Source organism: Podarcis gaigeae (genome assembly GCF_964106915.1).
Source record: "Podarcis gaigeae genome assembly, chromosome: 7".
Lineage (NCBI taxonomy): Eukaryota > Metazoa > Chordata > Lepidosauria > Squamata > Lacertidae > Podarcis > Podarcis gaigeae.
The window spans coordinates 78,534,609-78,554,925 of NC_139683.1; the positions used below are offsets into that span (position 1 = coordinate 78,534,609).

Consider the following 20,317-nt stretch of genomic DNA (forward strand, 5'->3'; position numbering starts at 1 on the left):
TAAACACACCGACAGGAGTATTTAGGTTTATGAGCTCAAATAGGTCACAACTTTATTGGTTACAGATGTGAGCGGTTTGGCTTAGGCATTATAGAATCATAGAGTTGGAAGAGACCACAAGGGCCATCAAGTCCAACGCCCTGCCAAGCAGGAAACACCATCAGAGCACTCCTGACATATGGTTGTCAAGCCTCTGCTTAAAGACCTCCAAAGAAGGAGACTCCACCACACTCCTTGGCAGCAAATTCCACTGTCGAACAGCTCTTACTGTCAGGAAGTTCTTCCTAATGTTTAGGTGGAATCTTCTTTCTTGTAGTTTGGAACCATTGCTCCGTGTCCGCTTCTCTGGAGCAGCAGAAAACAACCTTTCTCCCTCCTCTATATATTTGAACATGGCTATCATATCACCCCTGGCATTGGGTGAAGCCAGGCTATATCTCAACTCCCACCCATCTGCAGGGAGTCCATCTAAGATTAAACCACCAATAGGGGGAGCCCTATTGCTTACATCAAATAGTGGCACCCCGAGGGGTCCCCTTTGGGGTCGTGGCATGGCCCCAGCCCACGTCCAGACAGATAAGATCCACACACCCCGATCCCTTTAGCAGGATACCCTTAATGAGGAAAGGCAGGCGAAAGCTATAACCTCCCCTCCAAAGGCTTACCCAATGCCTAATCTCACAAAGTTGTGACGATAGCTACAAGGTGAAAACCAAATGGCTGGTGCCAATTTGCCAAGTGGAAAAAATGTCTACCCAGCCCCAACAATATGGCAGCCAACATTTGTCCATAGTAAGATTGTGTCAGAGCAAAGCATGAAGAGAGAGTGGGTGGGCTGGGAGATCCGGCGAAAGGGTGAGCGAAGAGGGCTCCCTGGCCGTGGTTAAATTTCCATGGCCACGCCCCTATCAATGCTGATTGGCTAGCGGGGCCACAGTGGGTGGCCCCACCCCAGTGCCAGTCATGCAACCAGGATGGCACAAGAGGGTCGTCAACTCCCCCCCCATGCCGGATCACTGCAGGCCCCTTGGATGCCCAGCCGCAACACTGCCCACCGAAAAAGGTGAGTGGACATACACTATTAGCAGTGATGTGGCAAATAGAGCAGGAAGGCAGATAGGTGGTTATTAGTATTAGTATTAATTACTTATACCCCGCTCATCTGGCCTGGCGTCCCCAGTCACTCTGGGCAGTTCCCAACAGAATATTAAAAACACCAAACATTAAAAACTTCCCTAAACAGGGCTGCCTTCAGATGCCTTCTAAAAGTCAGAGAGTTGTTTATTTCCTTGATATCTGATGGGAGGGCGTTCCACAGAGCGGGCACTACCACCGAGAAGGCCCTCTACAGGATGCCAGCAACTGTAGTATTTGTCACCTCAGGCACTCTTGTCCTCTTCAAGCATTCAGTTAGAATGCATGGCAGCAACATGTGATCAGGACTAGTCTGAAAGAAGCTAACTTGTACATAGATATTTACAAACATGAAGACCCTGGTCAGTTTTGAGGAACCTGCGGCTCCCTGTCATCCCTGGACATTGTCCATTCTGGGCATTGGAACACTTCAATGTCAGGCAGGCAGCCAGGTTTCAAAAGTAGACCATGGCTACTCTCTTTGAGTTGCTCAACCATGAGTCAAACCTAATGCCAGCCCTTAATTAGCTCTGGTCTGGCTGATGTGACACAGTACTCCACTTTGGCTATTAGCTTCAATGCAGGTGGAAGGGACACATTTTACAATGCAGCAAAGATCCAACTAGCAGCCAGAGAGCTGCCATAGGACTGCAAGGAATAAGGGGCCAGATTCTGCTCCCAGAGTCCCTGGTTAGACTCTCCTAGCATCTTACAGAAAAGCTGCAGGTACTATTTCTTATAGTAAATAACAACAACACACACAATATTAAAGAAAAGTAAAACCACTGAGTTTCCTCCCCAAAAAACTAAATTCTCTTGCTTCCAGTTAGTCCTGCTAATTAGTACTCTGTTTTTAATAGAAGTTGCAAGTCTGATTTATTTTATTCATTATGAGACACATTCAGCCCTCACCAAAGAATGCTTCCATTGATTTGGCTGTAATGAGAACAGCTCTCAGTGGTTTTGTGTTAAATTATCAGTTGTAAAGTCTACATCACAGTGTACATAATGTATTCAGAATGGAACACTGCCATAAGTGCACTATGAACACTTTTTCTGCTGCAGCAAAGATATATATTTTTCAGTAAAAAGAGCATTCATTGTGTATTGATACGCCTTTTAAATTTTTAGAGATATGAACCCTATATTTCTATCGTCATTTCACGACAGTTAATTATTTTCTTTGTTTGCTGGAGCTATATTGTAATACAGCAATTTTAATCATCTTGTATCATAACTCGGCAGGGGAGAAGTATGTAGTTAGCCTGGTTTCATCTTCAGCATCGTGTTCTTGTAAATCAGCCTTTGCAACGGTGACACCAACATTAAGCAGAACAGACCCTGATTTGTCTCTAAACATACAGCTCAGTAGGCAGAATATCACAAAGCTTGCAATGCAAATAACTGATTGAAACCAATATATTCAGAATAGCAGGTGCAAGTGACTACACAAATACCAACTCTGTGTGACTGCACATTTGAAAAGTGTATCTAGAAATTGATAACCTCAGTTTTTGCAGAGGGTGCTTTCTTGGGGCAGAGGTCGATTTAGGGGAGAGCAACTGGTTCGCCCACGCTGGACTCCAAGCCAAGAGACCACTGCAGGGAGCACTACAACAGTGACTTTGAGTGAGAGACGAGGGGACCTGAATTTTGGCATCACACAGGGTGCCACTGAAATTCAAAAGCTCCAACTCTGTCACTGTTTGGGATCCCTTTTAAAAAAAATGCTCCACAGTGGATAACATAAGGGAAATATTCTGTAGGTCTCCATTCTGAAAATCCAGTTCACTCAGACCATGTTAACCTAAATCCCAGTACTTCAGTTTAACTAGATTATGATTTAGGCTGATCATCTCTCTAAATTTTTCTATCTGAATGTTAAAACATAGCATAAGCAATTACTCGTTGGTCTTTCCAAGTGATAATTCTGCCAGCCTCCTTGAATCTTTTATTCTGGATGACAACACTACAAATGAATCTTTAAAACTGATACACTATACTGTCACTTTTTGAACATTTATCACAACTTAAAAGATTTACAGTGCAAAACTGGAGACTTCCCTTTGTGTCTCCTGTATGCCATTTATTGGACTAAAGCTGGTTTCACCTGCACCAGGTGAATTAAAAAGTTATGCCATACTGTGGGTGGCCAACCTGCAGGCTGACTGCCCTAGTTTCACTGAGAGTGGAAACTTGGGGCTCAACTAGAGTGGGCTGTTTATGCCAGAGTCAAGCTTACAGAGTCCCACCTACCTTCCCAACACTGTTCTGCTGCCTAACTAGGTTGCGGCAGTGTTGAGAAAGGAGCTGCATATATAGTAAAGATCAGCACACTAGGGTGGCATTTAATTAGACTTGTCACTTATCAAAAACCATGTGAATTGCATTATCTATGGGCAGCTTCATCGCTTAATAATTGCACCATTTACTTGCATATGCCATTGAGCCGTCACAGGTGAAACATCCAAAGCAGGATTTTCATACCCTCACTGTGACACAGGGCTTTCCAGTTGAGTTGGGTCACACATTAAGTTGTGAGTCATCAGGTGCTGGGTGATGAGGAAGTGGTGCTCATACTGTCGTGAATTAGCCCTGTGTCTTGCTTTCACATACCAATTTAGTATGGGTGCCCTTAAAAACAGAATAGGTTCTCATTGTGATTATGGGTAGAATCCACAAAATGCTACTGGCATACAGATCTCATTGAAGTCCTTTTCCTGGAGACAGGTTTTACGGATTGTCCCAAATGTGAGTCAACACACAAATGTTGACAGTATAAAGGAGTGGGTGATCTGACCTAGTGAATGCATAGACATTTCTTTCTGCTTTGAATGCAAAATCACTAATCAAAGGCTCTTTCACAAACAAACGCTGGAAAATTCAAGCCTAATAATTATGTCTATTTATTTTTCTTATCTTAACATAGCATAGCATATTATCTTCAGAATGAACATTTAAATAACTAAGCTACGAGTGTGTTTTAAGGCTGCTTTAAAAAAAACAAACAACTACCAAAAATTGTATTATTTAAAAACCTCCAGTTGTAGTGAACATTTTCTAATTCACTTGCATAATCTCCAGTGACTTCTATACTGAAAGCCACATCATTTATTCTGCCTGCTGACATGCAGATTTAGGACCACAACAAATTTCAGGGAGCTTTTCACAGCTTTAGTTATTAAAAAGGTCCTATCTTTGCAGACAGTAGTGTAGCTTTTGATCTTTCTGTAAAGAAAGACAGACAATTCTCTGTACAGCACAGCACCTCAGTCTGAGTAACTGACTGACAACCTTCCTTTTGAAGTTCGTTATTTAACTAAGTCTCAAAACTTGCTCCAGGCACGAGAGAGAGAGAGTCAGAGGTTTCTGAAGGGCTTGTGTAGGTCAAGGCTGCTCTAACTTTCTAGTCCATTCAGAAGTACAGTGCCTTTGGAAAAGATTTCTAATGTTTTTCAGCCAGTACCTTCAAATTACGATGATTCCTTCATAACCCACCAGCTCAAACCTTTCCAAAGGTTTCACAGTACAAATAACATCTTGCACCACAATGCTTCCCCCTCTGGGCAAATGGTGAATTTTGTATGGCCTCCACTGACTCACAGTACTTCTCCAAGGTTTCAGCCAGGAGTCTTTCCCAGGAGTTGGAAAGCCAGGAGATACCAGGGCTCTGCTACTCAGCTGTGGCCATTTCCCAAAGCTGATCATCAGAGGGCTATCTTGTGCCCCCCCTTTTTATCTCACGAAAGTGGATCACACAAGCGAATCCTCAATATGCCCTTATGCACTGACCCTTGTAAAAGGTTTTGCATGTAATGGACCTGTGAGCCAGCCCCAGGTACAAAAGCAGAGCCCCTTAGTTGGCAGAAGGCTGTGCCCACAGTAGGAGCAGAGGAGATATCTTGTATTGCCATTCAAGTCGTACTCTTAACTCAGAGACGTGAAGTTGCATTGCTGTCATGATATCATTTCCAGCTCCCTTTGCTGATATTCCCCTACCACGGTACAATAAAGCCAGGCATAATGCCTAGTTATTTCCTGCTCTTAAGGGAAATTAAACAAAGTGACCAGTGCATGTAGCTGGAGAACGTGAATTCTGCCAGAACCATCTGAGTGAGTCAATGATAAGCTGCTAGTTTCAGTTCTTTCATATTCAGTGTAATCTAGTTACTCACTTGTTCAAGAAATAGCTCTGGGAATAATGGCTTATTGGTTTTCTTGCTCACAATTTGGGGGAGGGGGGAGCTGGCTGCTGTTACCTGAATACAGATACAGAAGTTTTTTTTTGTGATCCTGTTTTTATGGCTGCTGCTTTAGTTCATTTAATCAGAGGTGAATCAACTAAAATTTTAATCACAGATTAAACTTGTGCCCTTGAATTAAACTGTGGGGAGGTGGACTTGCACATAGCTGAGCAGGCTACACAAAAACACACGCTCTCTCTTTTTTGTGTACCAAGATTAATAATAAAAAGGGCTTTCCTTCCAAAAATGAGTGATAATCAGATTAATAAACAAAGGCTATCTAACACTTAACAGAAATGGGTCTTTGTTCTCTAGATACACAAAAGATGCACCTGTGCCATTGGATAACATGCACACTTATTAAACTTGCATTAACTCACCCTCTAGCTTTAATTTACTTAATTGGTTAGTCAACTAAAACATATCTAACTGGTTGGCAGCCCTGCTTTGTTCCCTCTGACGTAGAACAGAATTTAAATTTTATTAGGCGCATCTGTGACAGTTGCGATACCATTAAATGAAATCCTTTCACTACTTGCTCAGAATGCCAAGTGTACACTTGAAAGGTCAAGATGCCCTCAATTCCTCTGTGGAAAATGATGTAGGGGTTGCAGGAGGATGTTGGAGTCTGTGAAAACCTTCTTCCTCCAGCTGGAGCCTCTGCTAGATCAAAGTTCCTAGAAAGAAAAGAGCCCTTCTATTCACAGAAGGTCAATCTTTACTCCAACCCTGGTCATCTCTATATGTGATAAGCTGCTCTCAGTCTATGCCTAATATTCATAGCTTCCATACATAGCATAATCCTACATTTGGAACCTTGAAAAAGAACTGGAACAAGTTCACTTAGCTGTAACACTTTATTATTATTATTATTATTATTATTATTATTATTATTATTATTATTATTATTACAGTCTTTACATTCATCCAATGTCTATATTTCCTCTCTTGTTCATAGTTCTAAACTCCTCATAGAGATTGTACTTACACAGTGCTTTTCTTGTGCAAGGTTCATTATAATCTTTTTCTTGTCCTTCTATGAGATATTTCCCTTCTACTCCCATTTTATCAATGGGGAACAAAGTGATACAGGCTTTCTCAGGACCACCTAAGGACATGATAACTGAAAGTTATTTTTTGGGATAGATTTCATTCCTCTGGAGCCTGTAAAAATACGTTGCATCATACCACCATAAACTGACCAGAAAGTGATGGAAGTATAATTTGCTCTCAGCACGCTGCCTCTCTCAAATCTCTCCCAAGATCTCTCTCAAATGCTGTGGCTAGCCATAATTTCATATTTACACCTATCTAGAATTAGTAGCTACAATGCTAAATCTTGAACACTACCTGTGAAGAGGAAAGTTTATGAAGTTCTCAGTCAACACATTATGTTACATCCTGGACAGTCCATCACTGAGGTTATCATTGAGGTGACTGAGGCTGTTCCCTGTATCCATGAGAAGCTCAGTTACAGCCTTTCCTCCTCCTCTCTGGGTCTGTTGCCCATGAGATTAAGCACAGAAATACCAGATCCATATGATTATAACTTGAATTCAGGCTGTTTTCCACAGACACTAAAGCATTTTACTACACAACGGAAGTCTTGGATGGAGTCACTTTAGTTTTATAGTTCTAGTTTAAACTTGGATTGTCAATGGCAGGGTGTGGTGTACGGTCATGTGTTTTGGCAGGAGGAAGTGAGGTATAATTGTATCATTTTTCAATGCTCGTTTGTCTTATTTCTCTTGCCTTGATTAAAGCTATTCATTGCATTTCCTCCATCTACTAGCGTTATCTAGGTTAGACCTGCTTGTGCATGTTCATTGCTTCAATCTCTCCTTTGCGGTGCCATGTAGGGAAAGCAGGAAAGGGGCAGTCACTAGTTGTGGTTATATCTCAGGTACTTCTACAGTGGTACCTCGGGTTAAGTACTTAATTCGTTCCGGAGGTCCGTTTTTAACCTGAAACTGTTCTTAACCTGAAGCACCACTTTAGCTAATGGGGCCTCCTGCTGCCGCTGTGCCGCCGGAGAACGATTTCTGTTCTCATCCTGAAGCAAAGTTCTTAACCTGAAGCACTATTTCTGGGTTAGTGGAGTCTGTAACTTGAAGCGTATGTAACCTGAAGCGTATGTAACCTGAGGTACCATTGTACATCTAAGATTTTTTTAAAAAAAAACACCACAAAACTGCTCTCTTTTGCCATTTAACCTTCAGTATATCCAAGAAAAAGCCTTTGACATTCGCAGTGAACCCTCCCATTCTGAAATCTCGTATACCCTCCTCAAAACCTTTTCGTAACCCCTTTTTCATAACATCCTAACAGCTTCTAGTCACGGTATACTTTGCTGAAACTGGCAATTTGCTCTAATGACTGTAGTCATACTTCTGGCATGCCCAATAATTTCTTTGGATGCCAACCCCATAAACAAGATATCACAGCATAGTTTGCACCATGCAATTCCCTTGCATGTTATGTCTAATCGTAATTCCACAATTACACAAAATTTGCACACTCCTCCGAGCCACATTTTCTCCCAGAAAAGACTTGAAACAGGTCACAAGGTTCCACAACGCTCTGAATGGGTTTACAAGCCACCTGCATGAAATGAACTATTTTGAAAAAATGCCTACATGATTTGATGGCGGTGCTTTTATAGGGCTTATTATTTAGTTCCCTGTATAACATCAACAATATGAATAATGAGGCCTGTTATGTCTGAGGTTCTGTCCTTCATGCTTTGTCTCACACACTGCTCCCTGTTCTTACAGCTCTGTTATTCATTAGATTAGGTCTTGTCATTCTTGCATTCACAACACAGGAAATCAATAATTAATTATGGATAGGTAAAGCAATGCCTGACTTGCTTTTGAGACCTCCGTAGACACACATTAGAAATAAATTATTGGGTATTGCTCTCTAGAAGTTTTCACTTAATTGACTTGCCATAAGTAACTGCATTCAGAGCAGGGTGATGCCCTCCACCAAGCCCTGGTCTCCCCTTGGCATCCTGAACAGTACTGTGCTCAACAGCTGGTGGCTAAAAGCTAATCTTATATTGACCTGAATTCTGTATATGCCCTGCAGCCCATCTCAGCTATCAATCTCTTGACAGCTTGCTGCATTGGTCAGTGCTGACTTGCCCATAACCACAGTCTCTACAGCAAAGGTGGAGAACCTATGGGTCTACCCCAGATGTTCCTGTGCTCCATCAGCTCCAGCCATCATGTCCATTGGTCAGGGATTATTATTGCACTGACCTACCAGGTGGTCTCTAATCATGTGGTCTTCATCTTTCATCCTTGTCCCTAAAACACAAGCATGCAAACCGAAGCCCATTCTCTTCACACCTTGCAAGGTCATTCTTAGCCATCCAAACCCTAAGGAGCTTGGCTTTGCAATTGACTTGTGTTGGATTGTCGATTCTGCACAATCAATAGAAGTGTGATGGGCTCAGTTTTTTTCTGTCCAAGCTGACAGCTGGAATTCATGTGTATCTCTGGCAAATTGGTTCTATGGCTCTTTGTCTTAATACACTGCTCATGCAATTACTTTGCTCAAGAACACATGAAACTAGGTTGTAAGCCTTGGCAATTTTTATTTTTTAAAAAAGCTCAACATATGCCTTAACTTTCTGCAAAGTAGCCCTGAATTTCTTTCTCCTTAAAACTAAAACTGGAGGTTTAAGAAGCTTATAGGTGAAAGAAGGTTTCTCTTGCCTTATGACTCACCTAATCAGCAGATTTTGAAAGTAAAACAAATCCTGTAAGATTCCTTTCATGTGGCAACCCAAGGTGATGTGCAAAGGTATAGCAAATTAACAGTACAAATCAGGAGAAGTCCACAAAGCAATGAAGATGTTGTACATTTAGTTTTTGCTTAATAATGTTTTCTTATGCGTTTTAAATGGGTATTATATGCGTTTTTTAAAATTCTACGTTGCTTTGAGATAAATTTATATCATCAGCAACAAATAAAGTGGTGGTGGTGGTGGTGATTTAAAACATGGTACCATAGGTTGGAATCAAGCACTAGCAAAAAGTCTGGGAGCAGAAGTGTGTCTTCAACTTGGAAAACATTCTAAGTAGTTCTTAAGAAATAGTTTTCATCAAGAAAAGCAGGCAGATTATTCAATAATTTGGGGGTTGGATTTTGGTTTTCAGAATATCTCTAACAGATAATCAGTGCATTTTCTATAAGGGTGAAAGGATCGAACTACTGATTTTGAAGACCACAGTTCTTTAAATAAATAGTCTTGACAATATTTATTAACCATCATTGAATGCTAAGCATGTCTACCAAAATACATGTTGGTATGACCTAATTTTGGAGATTAGTACTTGTAGGCATGATAATAAGTAACTTAATTAATAAGTAATCACTTTTGCAGTGTCCTTGAGGTAAAAGGTAAAGGTAAAGGTACCCCTGCCCGTACGGGCCAGTCTTGACAGACTCTGGGGTTGTGCGCCCATCTCACTCAAGAGGCCAGGGGCCAGCGCTGTCCGGAGACACTTCCGGGTCACGTGGCCAGCGTGACATCGCTGCTCTGGCCAGAGCCAGAGCCAGAGCCGCACACGGAAACGCCGTTTACCTTCCCGCTGGTAAGCGGTCCCTATTTATCTACTTGCACCCAGGGGTGCTTTCGAACTGCTAGGTTGGCAGGCGCTGGGACCGAGCAGCGGGAGCACACCCCGCCGCAGGGATTCGAACCGCCGACCTTTCAATCGGCAAGCCCTAGGCGCTGAGGTTTTACCCACAGCGCCACCTGCGTCCCTTGAGGTACTGTTCAGCAAAACTACGAATAAATAACAGGATGGGGATGTTAGAATATTAGTGGACACCCACAGTTCTCTAATCAAAACTAAATGGCCCAATTCCTTTCAGCTTTACTTTTTTATTTTTAGCAGCAGCTGAATGATCTATACTTAAGAACTGCAACAAGTTTTAGATTTATTGGGACTGCTTTCTTAACATTTACACCTAAAATCCAGCCCACACCTCCTGTGGTATTTCAAGGAAACATGACATGGTATGAGATGTGTGCATTAAGGAGAGCAAAGAAGGAGTGGCTGAAGTCTTAAAAGCCTGAAAGTCTAGCTTTTCCTCCTCCATGTATATCTTTCCATCTCAAAATCTATTCCCCACTTCATCTCTGGCTACTTATCAGAGAGGTGCACATAATGATCTAGCAAAACAACAACCACCACCAATTTCTCTTAGATCTTTCTATAGAATTGCTTTGGGGGGGGGGGGTGAGATAGTTGTTAAGCAGATGTAGCCAAGAATATAGTTGTGAATAAATGTTTCAGGAGATGCTACTAAAATTAAATAAGTACCTCCTTTTCCCCTTTTGGTATGCAGTTCTTAACTGTTAACTGGAAGTAGTCAACCATGCCATAACTCCCATAATGTGACGTCTCTCTAAATATATCAAGTATTTCTGTCTTAATTTTGCTCAACGAGAGTAGGATGTAGGCAGGTAAATTGAGTTCAGAAATGCACTTGTACATCTCTTGCTTTTGGAGAGATTACTTTTTTCTGTGCAGGAGACCGTTATATACAGTACCTTTTAAGTATCCAAATCAATTTAATTAAATTTCATTAGAAGCACTAGAGCTGAAAGAAACTAATGAAAGCAGCCAGCACATCAGGTGGTATTTATTTCTGCATTAAATTAGAAATACTCCCTTTTGGCTTCTAAAAATTAGTTTAAATATTTAACACTAATAGCTTTTGGAATTGTTGATGAAGTAGGGCTAATGAATTTGTTACTGACAGTTTACCTTTAAAATGGAAAATGTGCTTGTTTTCTTGGAACCGAGACAGGCTAATGTTATATTTTGATTACTCACATTAGAAAATATTGTGATGGTCTTACTGGACATGCCCATGAAGAATCAGTGCAATGTGAAATTTATTTCTTATTTCTTGCTTTGGTCTGACAAAGCACTATTTCAGATGAGTCAAATTTACATGTGGCGTGAAATCAAATTACAGACTGGCCCAAAGAGAACTTTCTGTTGCTTATGTGGTAACTTGTTTTGCATGATGTGAGATTATAGTGATGGGGCAAAACCAAATTATAGCTAAAACAGAATAGAGACATACCTTGGAAGTCGGAATGGAATCCGTTCTGGAAGTCTGTTCAACTTCCAAAACATTAGGAAACCAAGGCACGGCTTCTGATTGGCTGCAGGAAGGTCCTGTAGCCAATTGGAAGTTGCCCCAGACGTTCGGGTTCCAAAGAACGTTTGAAAACCGGAACACTCACTTCCGGTTTTCAATTCTTTGGGAGCCAAAGCGTTCAGCAACTGAGCCGTTCGTCATCCAAGGTACAACTGCATATTGAGTAGATTGAAACATAATATAATCAAGGAATCAACGCCAGCTGTAGACATATGACTTCCTACAGTAAATTCCTATGATATTAAGAGTCAATTTGTGTAGATTATTTGTTTTACCTTGCATAGCTGACCTTTCTGGCAAGGCATTGCCCTGCACACACCTAGCCAAGGAAGGCAAATGGCTGATAGTTAATTCTTTATTGATGAATGCACACATTTACAGCAGCTTCTAAGATGCACCAGAAACACACCTCTAGCATTTAGGTAGCTGACACTAACTTTTCCGGGTTCGTGCCTGTCAGAGCAGTTGAAGCAACAGTGGGATCATGCCCCCCTCCACGGTCTTACATACTCTCATCTGTCAAAGTGTGTGCATGCAACCTGAGACTTCTCAGATGTACTGAATGTGTCTGGTTCTTCCAAAAATTCCAGTTCATTTTGTAATGGCATTGGGGTCTGGGTCAGAGCACCAAAGTTCCAAATGGTTAAAAGAGAGGGTGCAGTTGCTCTGTCCCATCCCTTGCTGCCTCTGGGGTCTCAAGTATGATGTAAAGTTCCCATTTGGGGTTCAGGCTCCTTATAGCATTGATTGTATTGGCTGGTTTCTGAGATGTTGGATTATCTAGGGATGGTCAGAGGTAGGACTCACATTCCACTGGGATTCCAACAATTCATTTAAAAAGAGAGGTCAAAATATTGTGTGAAATCTTCTAAGCAAAGTGGGGAAAGTCTGCCTTTCTCACTCTAACCATGCAGCAGCCATTTCCACAGAGCTGTGTATGCTTTGGAGCAAAGATATTTTGAGATCAGCATTAAACAAAGTGAGCTGCTTTGCAGCTGACTCTAAGCTTTTAAGAGCCCTTTGGGACAAGCCTAGATTCATAGGGGGGAAACTCCATTGACTTCCATTGACTTCAAAGTGATCAGGTGATTCGAGTGTTGTTAAGCTTTCATTCCTCAAGCCATTAATTTAAGAACACTCATACCGAGTTCAGTTGTACTGTCTTGGCAGTTCGAGGATTGTAGCCTTATTAATTTAAAATAGATGGTATATATTACTGCGTGTAATTAAAAATGCACACCTTTTAATTTTTAATCTATTAATTACTTCCGGCACTGAAACAGCTTGATACTTAGTGTTTTATATCTTATCTAGCCACGTAAAATTGCTGTGTCTATCAAAAACAGTTGTATAAATGCCAGCTGTTGTAGCTCAATTCCTCTGTTTAATTTCATCTAAATTTTAGGGCCATTTCATATCTAAGTTGGAGAATAATCTCTGCAGCTGACATATGGTCACTAGGTTTTGTAGGTTGATATGTGAAGCTCTGGGGAGTAAGTTGATGCTCAAGACATGTTCATTCTATTATATTTGAGAATAGGCTATCTTAGGGCTTGTTTTATTTTCTTTAGCTGCAGCCATCAGATATACATTGACTTTTCACACCTAAGCTTGTTAATCTGGCTGTGTTCCACCATAAGACATTGCTAAACATCCTTCTTTGAACAAGGAATCATTTTCTTTGTGGACAACATCCTAGACAAATGGATTTTAGCTGGGGAAGTTCTCTGTCTAGATCCCTAGAGGGCCCTGAATTAGGTATCTTTCTCAATTCCCCCTTGAGTTTTGCAGTTTAATCAAAACCCCTGAATGTGGCTGAAAATCAAAAGAACTCTGCTTATTATATTATTTATAAAAAATATAAATGGGTTTGTTATCCTGATTTTACAAAATATTGTCCCTGCCCAGTAGCCATACATACGTCAAATAGAGTACTTTGGAATAAAGAGTGCTGGATTCAGCTAGATCCAGTCTAGCATAATCCAGTGCTAGCCAATGGGGCTCCCCGCTCCATCCACTCTTGGGGGGATCAGGAGAACACCCAGAACAGCATTGGGGGGGGGGAGAAGAAAGGAGTGGTTGTTCCATCTGGCAGGAAGAATGCTCACACTGATTGAATTATTGTCTTAGTGTGATGTTGAATTCCACCCACTATGTTGACAATCTATTGCTTGCCAAATTAATCTGAGCTATAGTGTATATTTGATGAAGGATTAAGAATGAGGTTTGATTTGAAAAGCCATGTAGAATCTAGCTTTCAATATGGATAAGTGAGAGAAATAACGATTTTTCAAGGACTTTGAAGTATTGTATTTAGTTCTGCTGGCCATGAAATGTTCTTACCTCAGTTAATACTTAATAAACATCAATAGTTGTGTGGCTGAAGATAATATTTTTGGCATTACCTTTTGTCTGATTTTAGACAAATTATCTGGCTCCTGAGAGAGAATGTGTGGGTTTAAACAATCTTATCAGTAGTATTAAGGACTAATGGTCATTACTAGTTATTTCTTTTCTATTAGCCGTTTTCTTTTCTTGCAATTTCTTATCTAACCCTCAACAGTCTAAGGACATATAGATTAGATTGTTTGAGTTGCTTGAGCCTTAAGGATGTTAGATTTCACTTATAAAGTTTTGTTTTTATTTCTTATACTAGTCAATTTACACTATTTGACTTTGGTGAAGGGAAAAGACAGATTTTCACTTTTGCTCTACTTATATATGTGAATATTTTGCAAATTAGCAATCATTATTCTTGAAAGGAAAATCAACATTGAGTACAGAAAAATAAGTGCACAATCCAATCAAGTACTTGTTACTCTCATTAATATCACTGGCAGAGATTTAAGAAAGTACTTAACTCTCCCACTAAAAATTTTAGAAATTCAGACAGGTTCATCCCATAACCTTTTATTCATAATTGGATGTAGGTGTTCCAATTTAGAAAATATTCCTTCAACAAAAATACTGGAGCAGCGGCAGAACAAAAAAAGTGGTAAGGCCCCGAGTGATATCCAATAAAGTCATACCTAGAGTAGACCCACTGAAATCAATGAACATAATAGGCATTTAAGTCCATTGATTTCTCCTCTGAGCGTGTGACATAGCTGGATACTACTCAGTAGTTAAAATAGGAAACACAGAAAATCTTGTTCATACTCATTCATATACTGAAAATCCAAGAAAGATCACCAAGCTATTTTTAATGATAGATTACATTTTCCCATCTCTGAGTAATATTTTCCAGCATTCTAAGTGTGAGTGGCAGGCCTTACGACACACACTCATTCCACCACCGCATGTGTGTACATTGGTCAGGAGGGGCGAGCGTTGTCGTTAATCCCATAATAGTGCGCTCACACTTACAAACTGAATGGTAATTCAAAAAAAATTCCTTCCAGTAGCACCTTAAAGACCAACTAAGTTAGTTCTTGGTATGAGCTTTCGTGTGCATGCACACGAAAGCTCATACCAAGAACTAACTCAGTTGGTCTTTAAGGTGCTACTGGAAGGAATTTTTTTTGTTTTGACTATGGCAGACCAACACGGCTACCTATCTGTGAATGGTAATTGTCATTCTGGTGCAAGGTTTTTGACTGACTTTATGATGTGTTTTTAATCATTGTGACCTGCTCTGGGATCGCTTGGCAACGAAAGACAGGATATGAATTTTGCGATAAATAATACATGAAATCGAACATTATTTTTTAAAAAAGAGGATATATTAAAAAGGATCGTGCGAGAGATCTGTCTGTTGATGAGGAGCAAGACCAGTCTGTAAAAGATAGCATATTAAACTATTTATTCCTAACTTGGCTTACTTAAGTTTTATTCTCAAACATTGAACGTGAGTATATTTTTTTGCTGATTTTGTCATTCCCCCCCCCATATGTTATCCCTGTGCAGGATGGATGGTCACAGTATCACTTTGTAGCCTCATCTTCAACGATAGAGAGGGATCGGCAAAGGCCGTACTCCTCATCGCGTACGCCCTCCATCTCTCCTGTGCGCATGTCTCCCAACAACCGTTCAGGTAAGCCCAAATTTATTAATAAGCTGGGAAGTAACCCATCATAAGAGAAGATATTTCCAGTCTGTATATGTTAACTTTCTGCGGATGTTCCATCTCTTCTGACAGCAAAACAATCAGGATAAACCACAAAAGTGGGTCACAGTTGTCTTTAGGATTAGTACTAAGAGGGTTTTCTTTTTTTCTTTTGGGGGGTTTGTGTGTTCTGAACCACAGGCCGAAGTGAGGGCCTGAGAGAGTGCTTTGATACAGGGATACCAAAGAAGGATGTCAAAAACTCCAGAACGGCCAGTTCTAGTGCTTTCTTAAAAAACGGTATAAACTTGTAACACAGACACCAGATGGACATCACAACAGTGATAGGTCATCATGACTTGTCCGCACCCGAGCAAGCATTCATGCATTATAGATAGATAGATAGATAGATAGATAGAGATATACAAAGCAGTATGTGTCACTTCGGCCGAAACTTCCCTGAGCAGATGAGGGAATTGGTGGCAAATACGCAAGTCTTACAGGTAATTCCCCTTTCTGAGCTCAGAGCTCAGAGCCCAGCACCCCAAGCCCCCAAAGATAAGGATAACATCAAAACAAGCCAATTATCATATATCAGAGTGAGTGAATGTAAACATATATGAGCTCATTGTTACAACTACCAATTAATTGTGGGGTTATCTTGACTACCAAGATGGCATTTGCAGAGCTTCTGGAAAAGTTAAGCTTTGATTCAACACAGGAAAGTAGTTGAGCCAATAGATAATTTGACTTCAACCTTAGTAACTTTGCTTTAAATCTCTACTTAGCCATGTGCTTGGTTAGATAGTTGTACAGTAGTACCTCTGGTTAAGAACTTAATTTGTTCTGGAGGTCTGTTCTTAACCTGAAACTGTTCTTAACCTGAGGTACCATTTTAGCTGTTGGGGTCTCCCGCTGTCGCCGCACCACCGCCGCGCGATTTCTGTTCTCATCCTGAAGCAAAGTTCTTAACCCGAGGTAGTATTTCTGGGTTAGCGGAGTCTGTAACCTGAAGCGTATGTAACCTAAGGTACCACTGTAAATTGTTGATAATCAAGCCATACCCTACAGAGTAACATCGGAAGCAACATGCTTTTAAAGAAATTCTGTCTACGTAATTATCAGTAATAATTACAATTTTCCATGTTACTTAACTGTGAATGATAGGCATGGCAGCTTCATCTGTGTCCTACCCAGCTCATCACTGCTGAAGCTAGTGGGCATGCCAGCCCCCCGGGGAGGTCTGGAATAACAGCACTCTCAGATGTCCCCAGGAGTTGGTTATGACCACTGTGGGGAGCCTGAAATTATTCCCATGACTTTGAGCAAGATCTGCTCCAGAAGGGATGTCCTACTCATGAATAAAGACTTGCTTGCAAATAGGATCTAATTGTGAGCAGAGCAAGGAAGTCAATAATTAGGTGTAGCTAGATGGAGAGAGAGATGATAGATGATAGATAAGAGGAAATGAAGAGCCACCATCTCTCCACAGCTTCACAAGAAAGATAACCCTGAAATACTGGGTGCCCCCAGGAGCTCTCTGGTTGCCCATAAAGATAGACAGTCAGCAGGTATAAAGGGATATGAGTTTCAAATGTTTTCCAACTCTCAATTTTAAAAAGCCTGCCAAAAAAGGGCAGTGCCAAAGAATGCTCCAACTACCGTACAATTGCACTCATTTCACACACTAGCAAGGTTATGCTTAAAATTCTACAAGGCAGGCTTAAGCAGTATGTGGACCAAGAACTCCCAGAAGTGCAAGCTGGATTTTGAAGGGGCAGAGGAACCAGAGACCAAATTGCAAACATGCACTGGATTATGGAGAAAGCTTGAGAGTTCCAGAAAAACATCTACTTCTGCTTCATTGGCTGCGCAAAAGCATTTGACTGTGTCGACCGCAGCAAACTATGGCAAGTTCTTAAAGAAATGGGAGTGCCTGATCACCTCATCTGTCTCCTATGTGGGACAAGAAGCTACAGTTAGAACTGGATATGGAACAACTGATTGGTTCAAAATTGGGAAAGGAGTACAACAAGGCTGTATATTTTCTCCCTGCTTATTTAACTTATATACAGAATTCATAATGTGAAAGGCTGGACTGGATGAATCCCAAGCCAAAATTAAGATTGCCGGAAGAAATATCAACAACCTCAGATATGCAGATGACACAACCTTGATGGCAGAAAGTAAGGAGGAATTAAAGAACCTTTTAATGAGGGTGAAAGAGGAGAGCGCAAACTATGGTTTGAAGCTCAACATTTAAAAAAACTGAAGATCATGGCCACTGGGCCCATCACCTCCTGGCAAATAGAAGGGGAAGAAACGGAGGCAGTGAGAGATTTTACTTTCTTGGGTTCCATGATCACTGCAGATGGTGACAGCAGTCATGAAATTAAAAGACACCTGCTTCTTGGGAGAAAAGCAATGACAAACCTAGACAGCATCTTAAAAAGCAGAGACATCACTTGCCAACAAAGGTCCGTATAGTTAAAGCTATGGTTTTCCCAGTACTGATGTATGGAAGTGAGAGCTGGACCATAAAGAAGGCTGATTGCCGAAGAATTGATGCTTTTGAATTATGGTGCTGGAGGAGACTCTTGAGAGTCCCATGGACTGCAAGAAGATCAAACCTATCCATTCTGAAGGAAATCAGCCCTGAGTGCTCACTGGAAGGACAGATCCTGAAGCTGAGGATCCAATACTTTGACCACCTCATGAGAAGAGAAGACTCCCTGGAAAAGACCCCGATGTTGGGAAAGATGGAGGGCAGAAGGAAAAGGTGACGACAGAGGACCAGATGGTTGGACAGTGTTCTCAAAGCTACCAGCATGAGTTTGACCAAACTGTGGGAGGCAGTGGAAGACAGGAGTGCCTGGCGGGCTCTGGTCCATAGAGTCAGACACGACTAAACGACTAAATAACAACAATTTTAAAAAGTAACATGTTGGAACTTGTTGGGGCTATTTGTGAGTGTCACTTGGTTGAGAGAACTGGTGCACTTCATAGATACTCAGTTTTATTATTACAGCAGAAGGTCTTCTGCTCAGTAATAATTCATTTTAACAAGAATGATGTAGATGGTGGTGCTGACAGCTTTGCCATGAATTCATTCGCAATCACAAAGGCTTTTATTACTAGAGACATTGCCAAGGCCACCACAATAATGTGGCAGCTTTTTTCTTGTTACTGGAATCAATGGAGAAAAATGTTCTTAGCATCCTTTAATAAAGGACCTAACCTTGAGAGACCTTCCTTTATCTACCATATTCCGGTTAGATTTGGTGCCACTTAAGAATTTTTTTCATTGTGATGAACATTTGTTACAACAATTTACTCATTCCAGGCAATTTTATTCTCTCAAGTCTCCTAAGGGAGTGGGGGTAGATGTGGGGGAAGAGAGAGAGAGATTTTAATAATTTTTAAGGAAAACATCCTTGTTGAAAGGAAGGACAATTTTGTTATAATCCATGCCAATTAAGGGGAGGGGAGTCCTTCCTGAAATACTGCACAAGGTAAAGCATTGTTCTTATTAATATAGAAAGGGTTTTTTAATTCACGTTCCTTTCTCTTTGTAGAGGGTGTTTGTTTGTCAAGTAGCTTCCAGTGTAAGAGAAAGAAATTACTGGTTTTTCCTTAGTGAAAAATTGCATGATTTAAATACTAGCTTCTTCTGGGCCATAGCTTAGGGGAGAGTAGGAATGTTTTTGAGAACCACACAACTGGAACTCCTCATTTGAGAAGGAGATGCATTGCCCAAAGTCCTTCCAAAGCTAGAGAGATGAGTGGAAGGTACAGTAACTGTGGAAACAATTCCAGATCCCTTGAGTTAAGAGATCTTGCCAGAAATTACAGGAAATGAAATAACCAGTCTATTGGTGACTACAATCTAATTTATAGCCTCTTAGTAATTAATAGTAAGAGAGTGGCTTACGTTTGTTGACATTGCAATAAATGGAGTCTCTTAAAACATACTAAAAAAAAAGGTAAAGGACCGCTGACAGTTAAGTCCAGTTACAAACGACTCTGGGGTTGCGGCGCTCATCTCGCTTTACTGGCGGAGGGTGCAGATGTTTGGCCGCAAAGTTTTTCCGGGTCATGTGGCCAGCATGACTAAGCCACTTCTGGCGAAACCAGAGCAGTACACGGAAACGCCGTTTACCTTCCCGCTGTAGCAGTACCTATTTATCTACTTGCACTTTGACATGCTTTCGAACTGCTAGGTTGGCAGGAGCTGGGACCGAGCAATGGGAGCTCACCCCGTTGCGGGGATTTGAACCGCCGACCTTACGATCAGCAAGCCCTAGGCTCAGTGGTTTAGATCACAGCGCCACCCGTGTTCCAAAACATACTAATAATTTCCCTTGTCTAAATAACAAAAGCAACACATTGTAAAGCATAGGGCTTTATTGAAGAGTGGGGTAGGGAGTGGGAACAGAGTAAGACTGGAGAATTAGCTTTTGTTAGGTCTGTTGAGTTCTGTTTCCACACCAGCCCATTCAGATACCATGTCGCACAAATACATCCATATACAGAGTCTAGGGGCTCGGGTACCCTTCCACTTGATTGTATTTCCTAGGTGTGAGTCTGAGCTGTTTTCCCCTTGCCCTACTCCTTTCCAAGGGAAAACCTGCTCTTTAACGATCATTTGGAACAAATGGCAGCCTAGGAAAAACTTGGAATTGCTGTTTGCTCTGATTGAGCACTA

At 41.1% G+C, this 20,317-nt stretch overlaps 2 protein-coding genes across 7 annotated transcripts in view; one reads left to right on the top strand and one right to left on the bottom strand.

Moving 5' to 3' along the window:
* Positions 1–20,317, top strand: part of LOC310848310 (catenin delta-2) — a 204,860-nt gene that overhangs the window by 169,618 nt on the left and 14,925 nt on the right. For all 6 annotated transcript variants that reach the window (XM_083747179.1, XM_083747182.1, XM_083747181.1 and 3 more), the window contains one exon: positions 15,474–15,600. In XM_083747179.1, the coding sequence (XP_083603305.1) occupies positions 15,474–15,600 (127 nt within the window). The remainder of the gene's footprint in view (positions 1–15,473; positions 15,601–20,317) is intronic.
* Positions 1–20,317, bottom strand: part of LOC310848408 (uncharacterized protein) — a 70,994-nt gene that overhangs the window by 19,687 nt on the left and 30,990 nt on the right. The window contains exons 1-2 of the transcript XR_014566325.1: positions 5,890–6,185; positions 3,567–3,768 (exon numbers count right to left, since the gene is read on the bottom strand). The gene's annotated coding sequence lies outside the window, so the exon portion shown is untranslated. Of the gene's footprint in view, positions 1–3,566; positions 3,769–5,889 lie in introns of the transcript that reaches the window.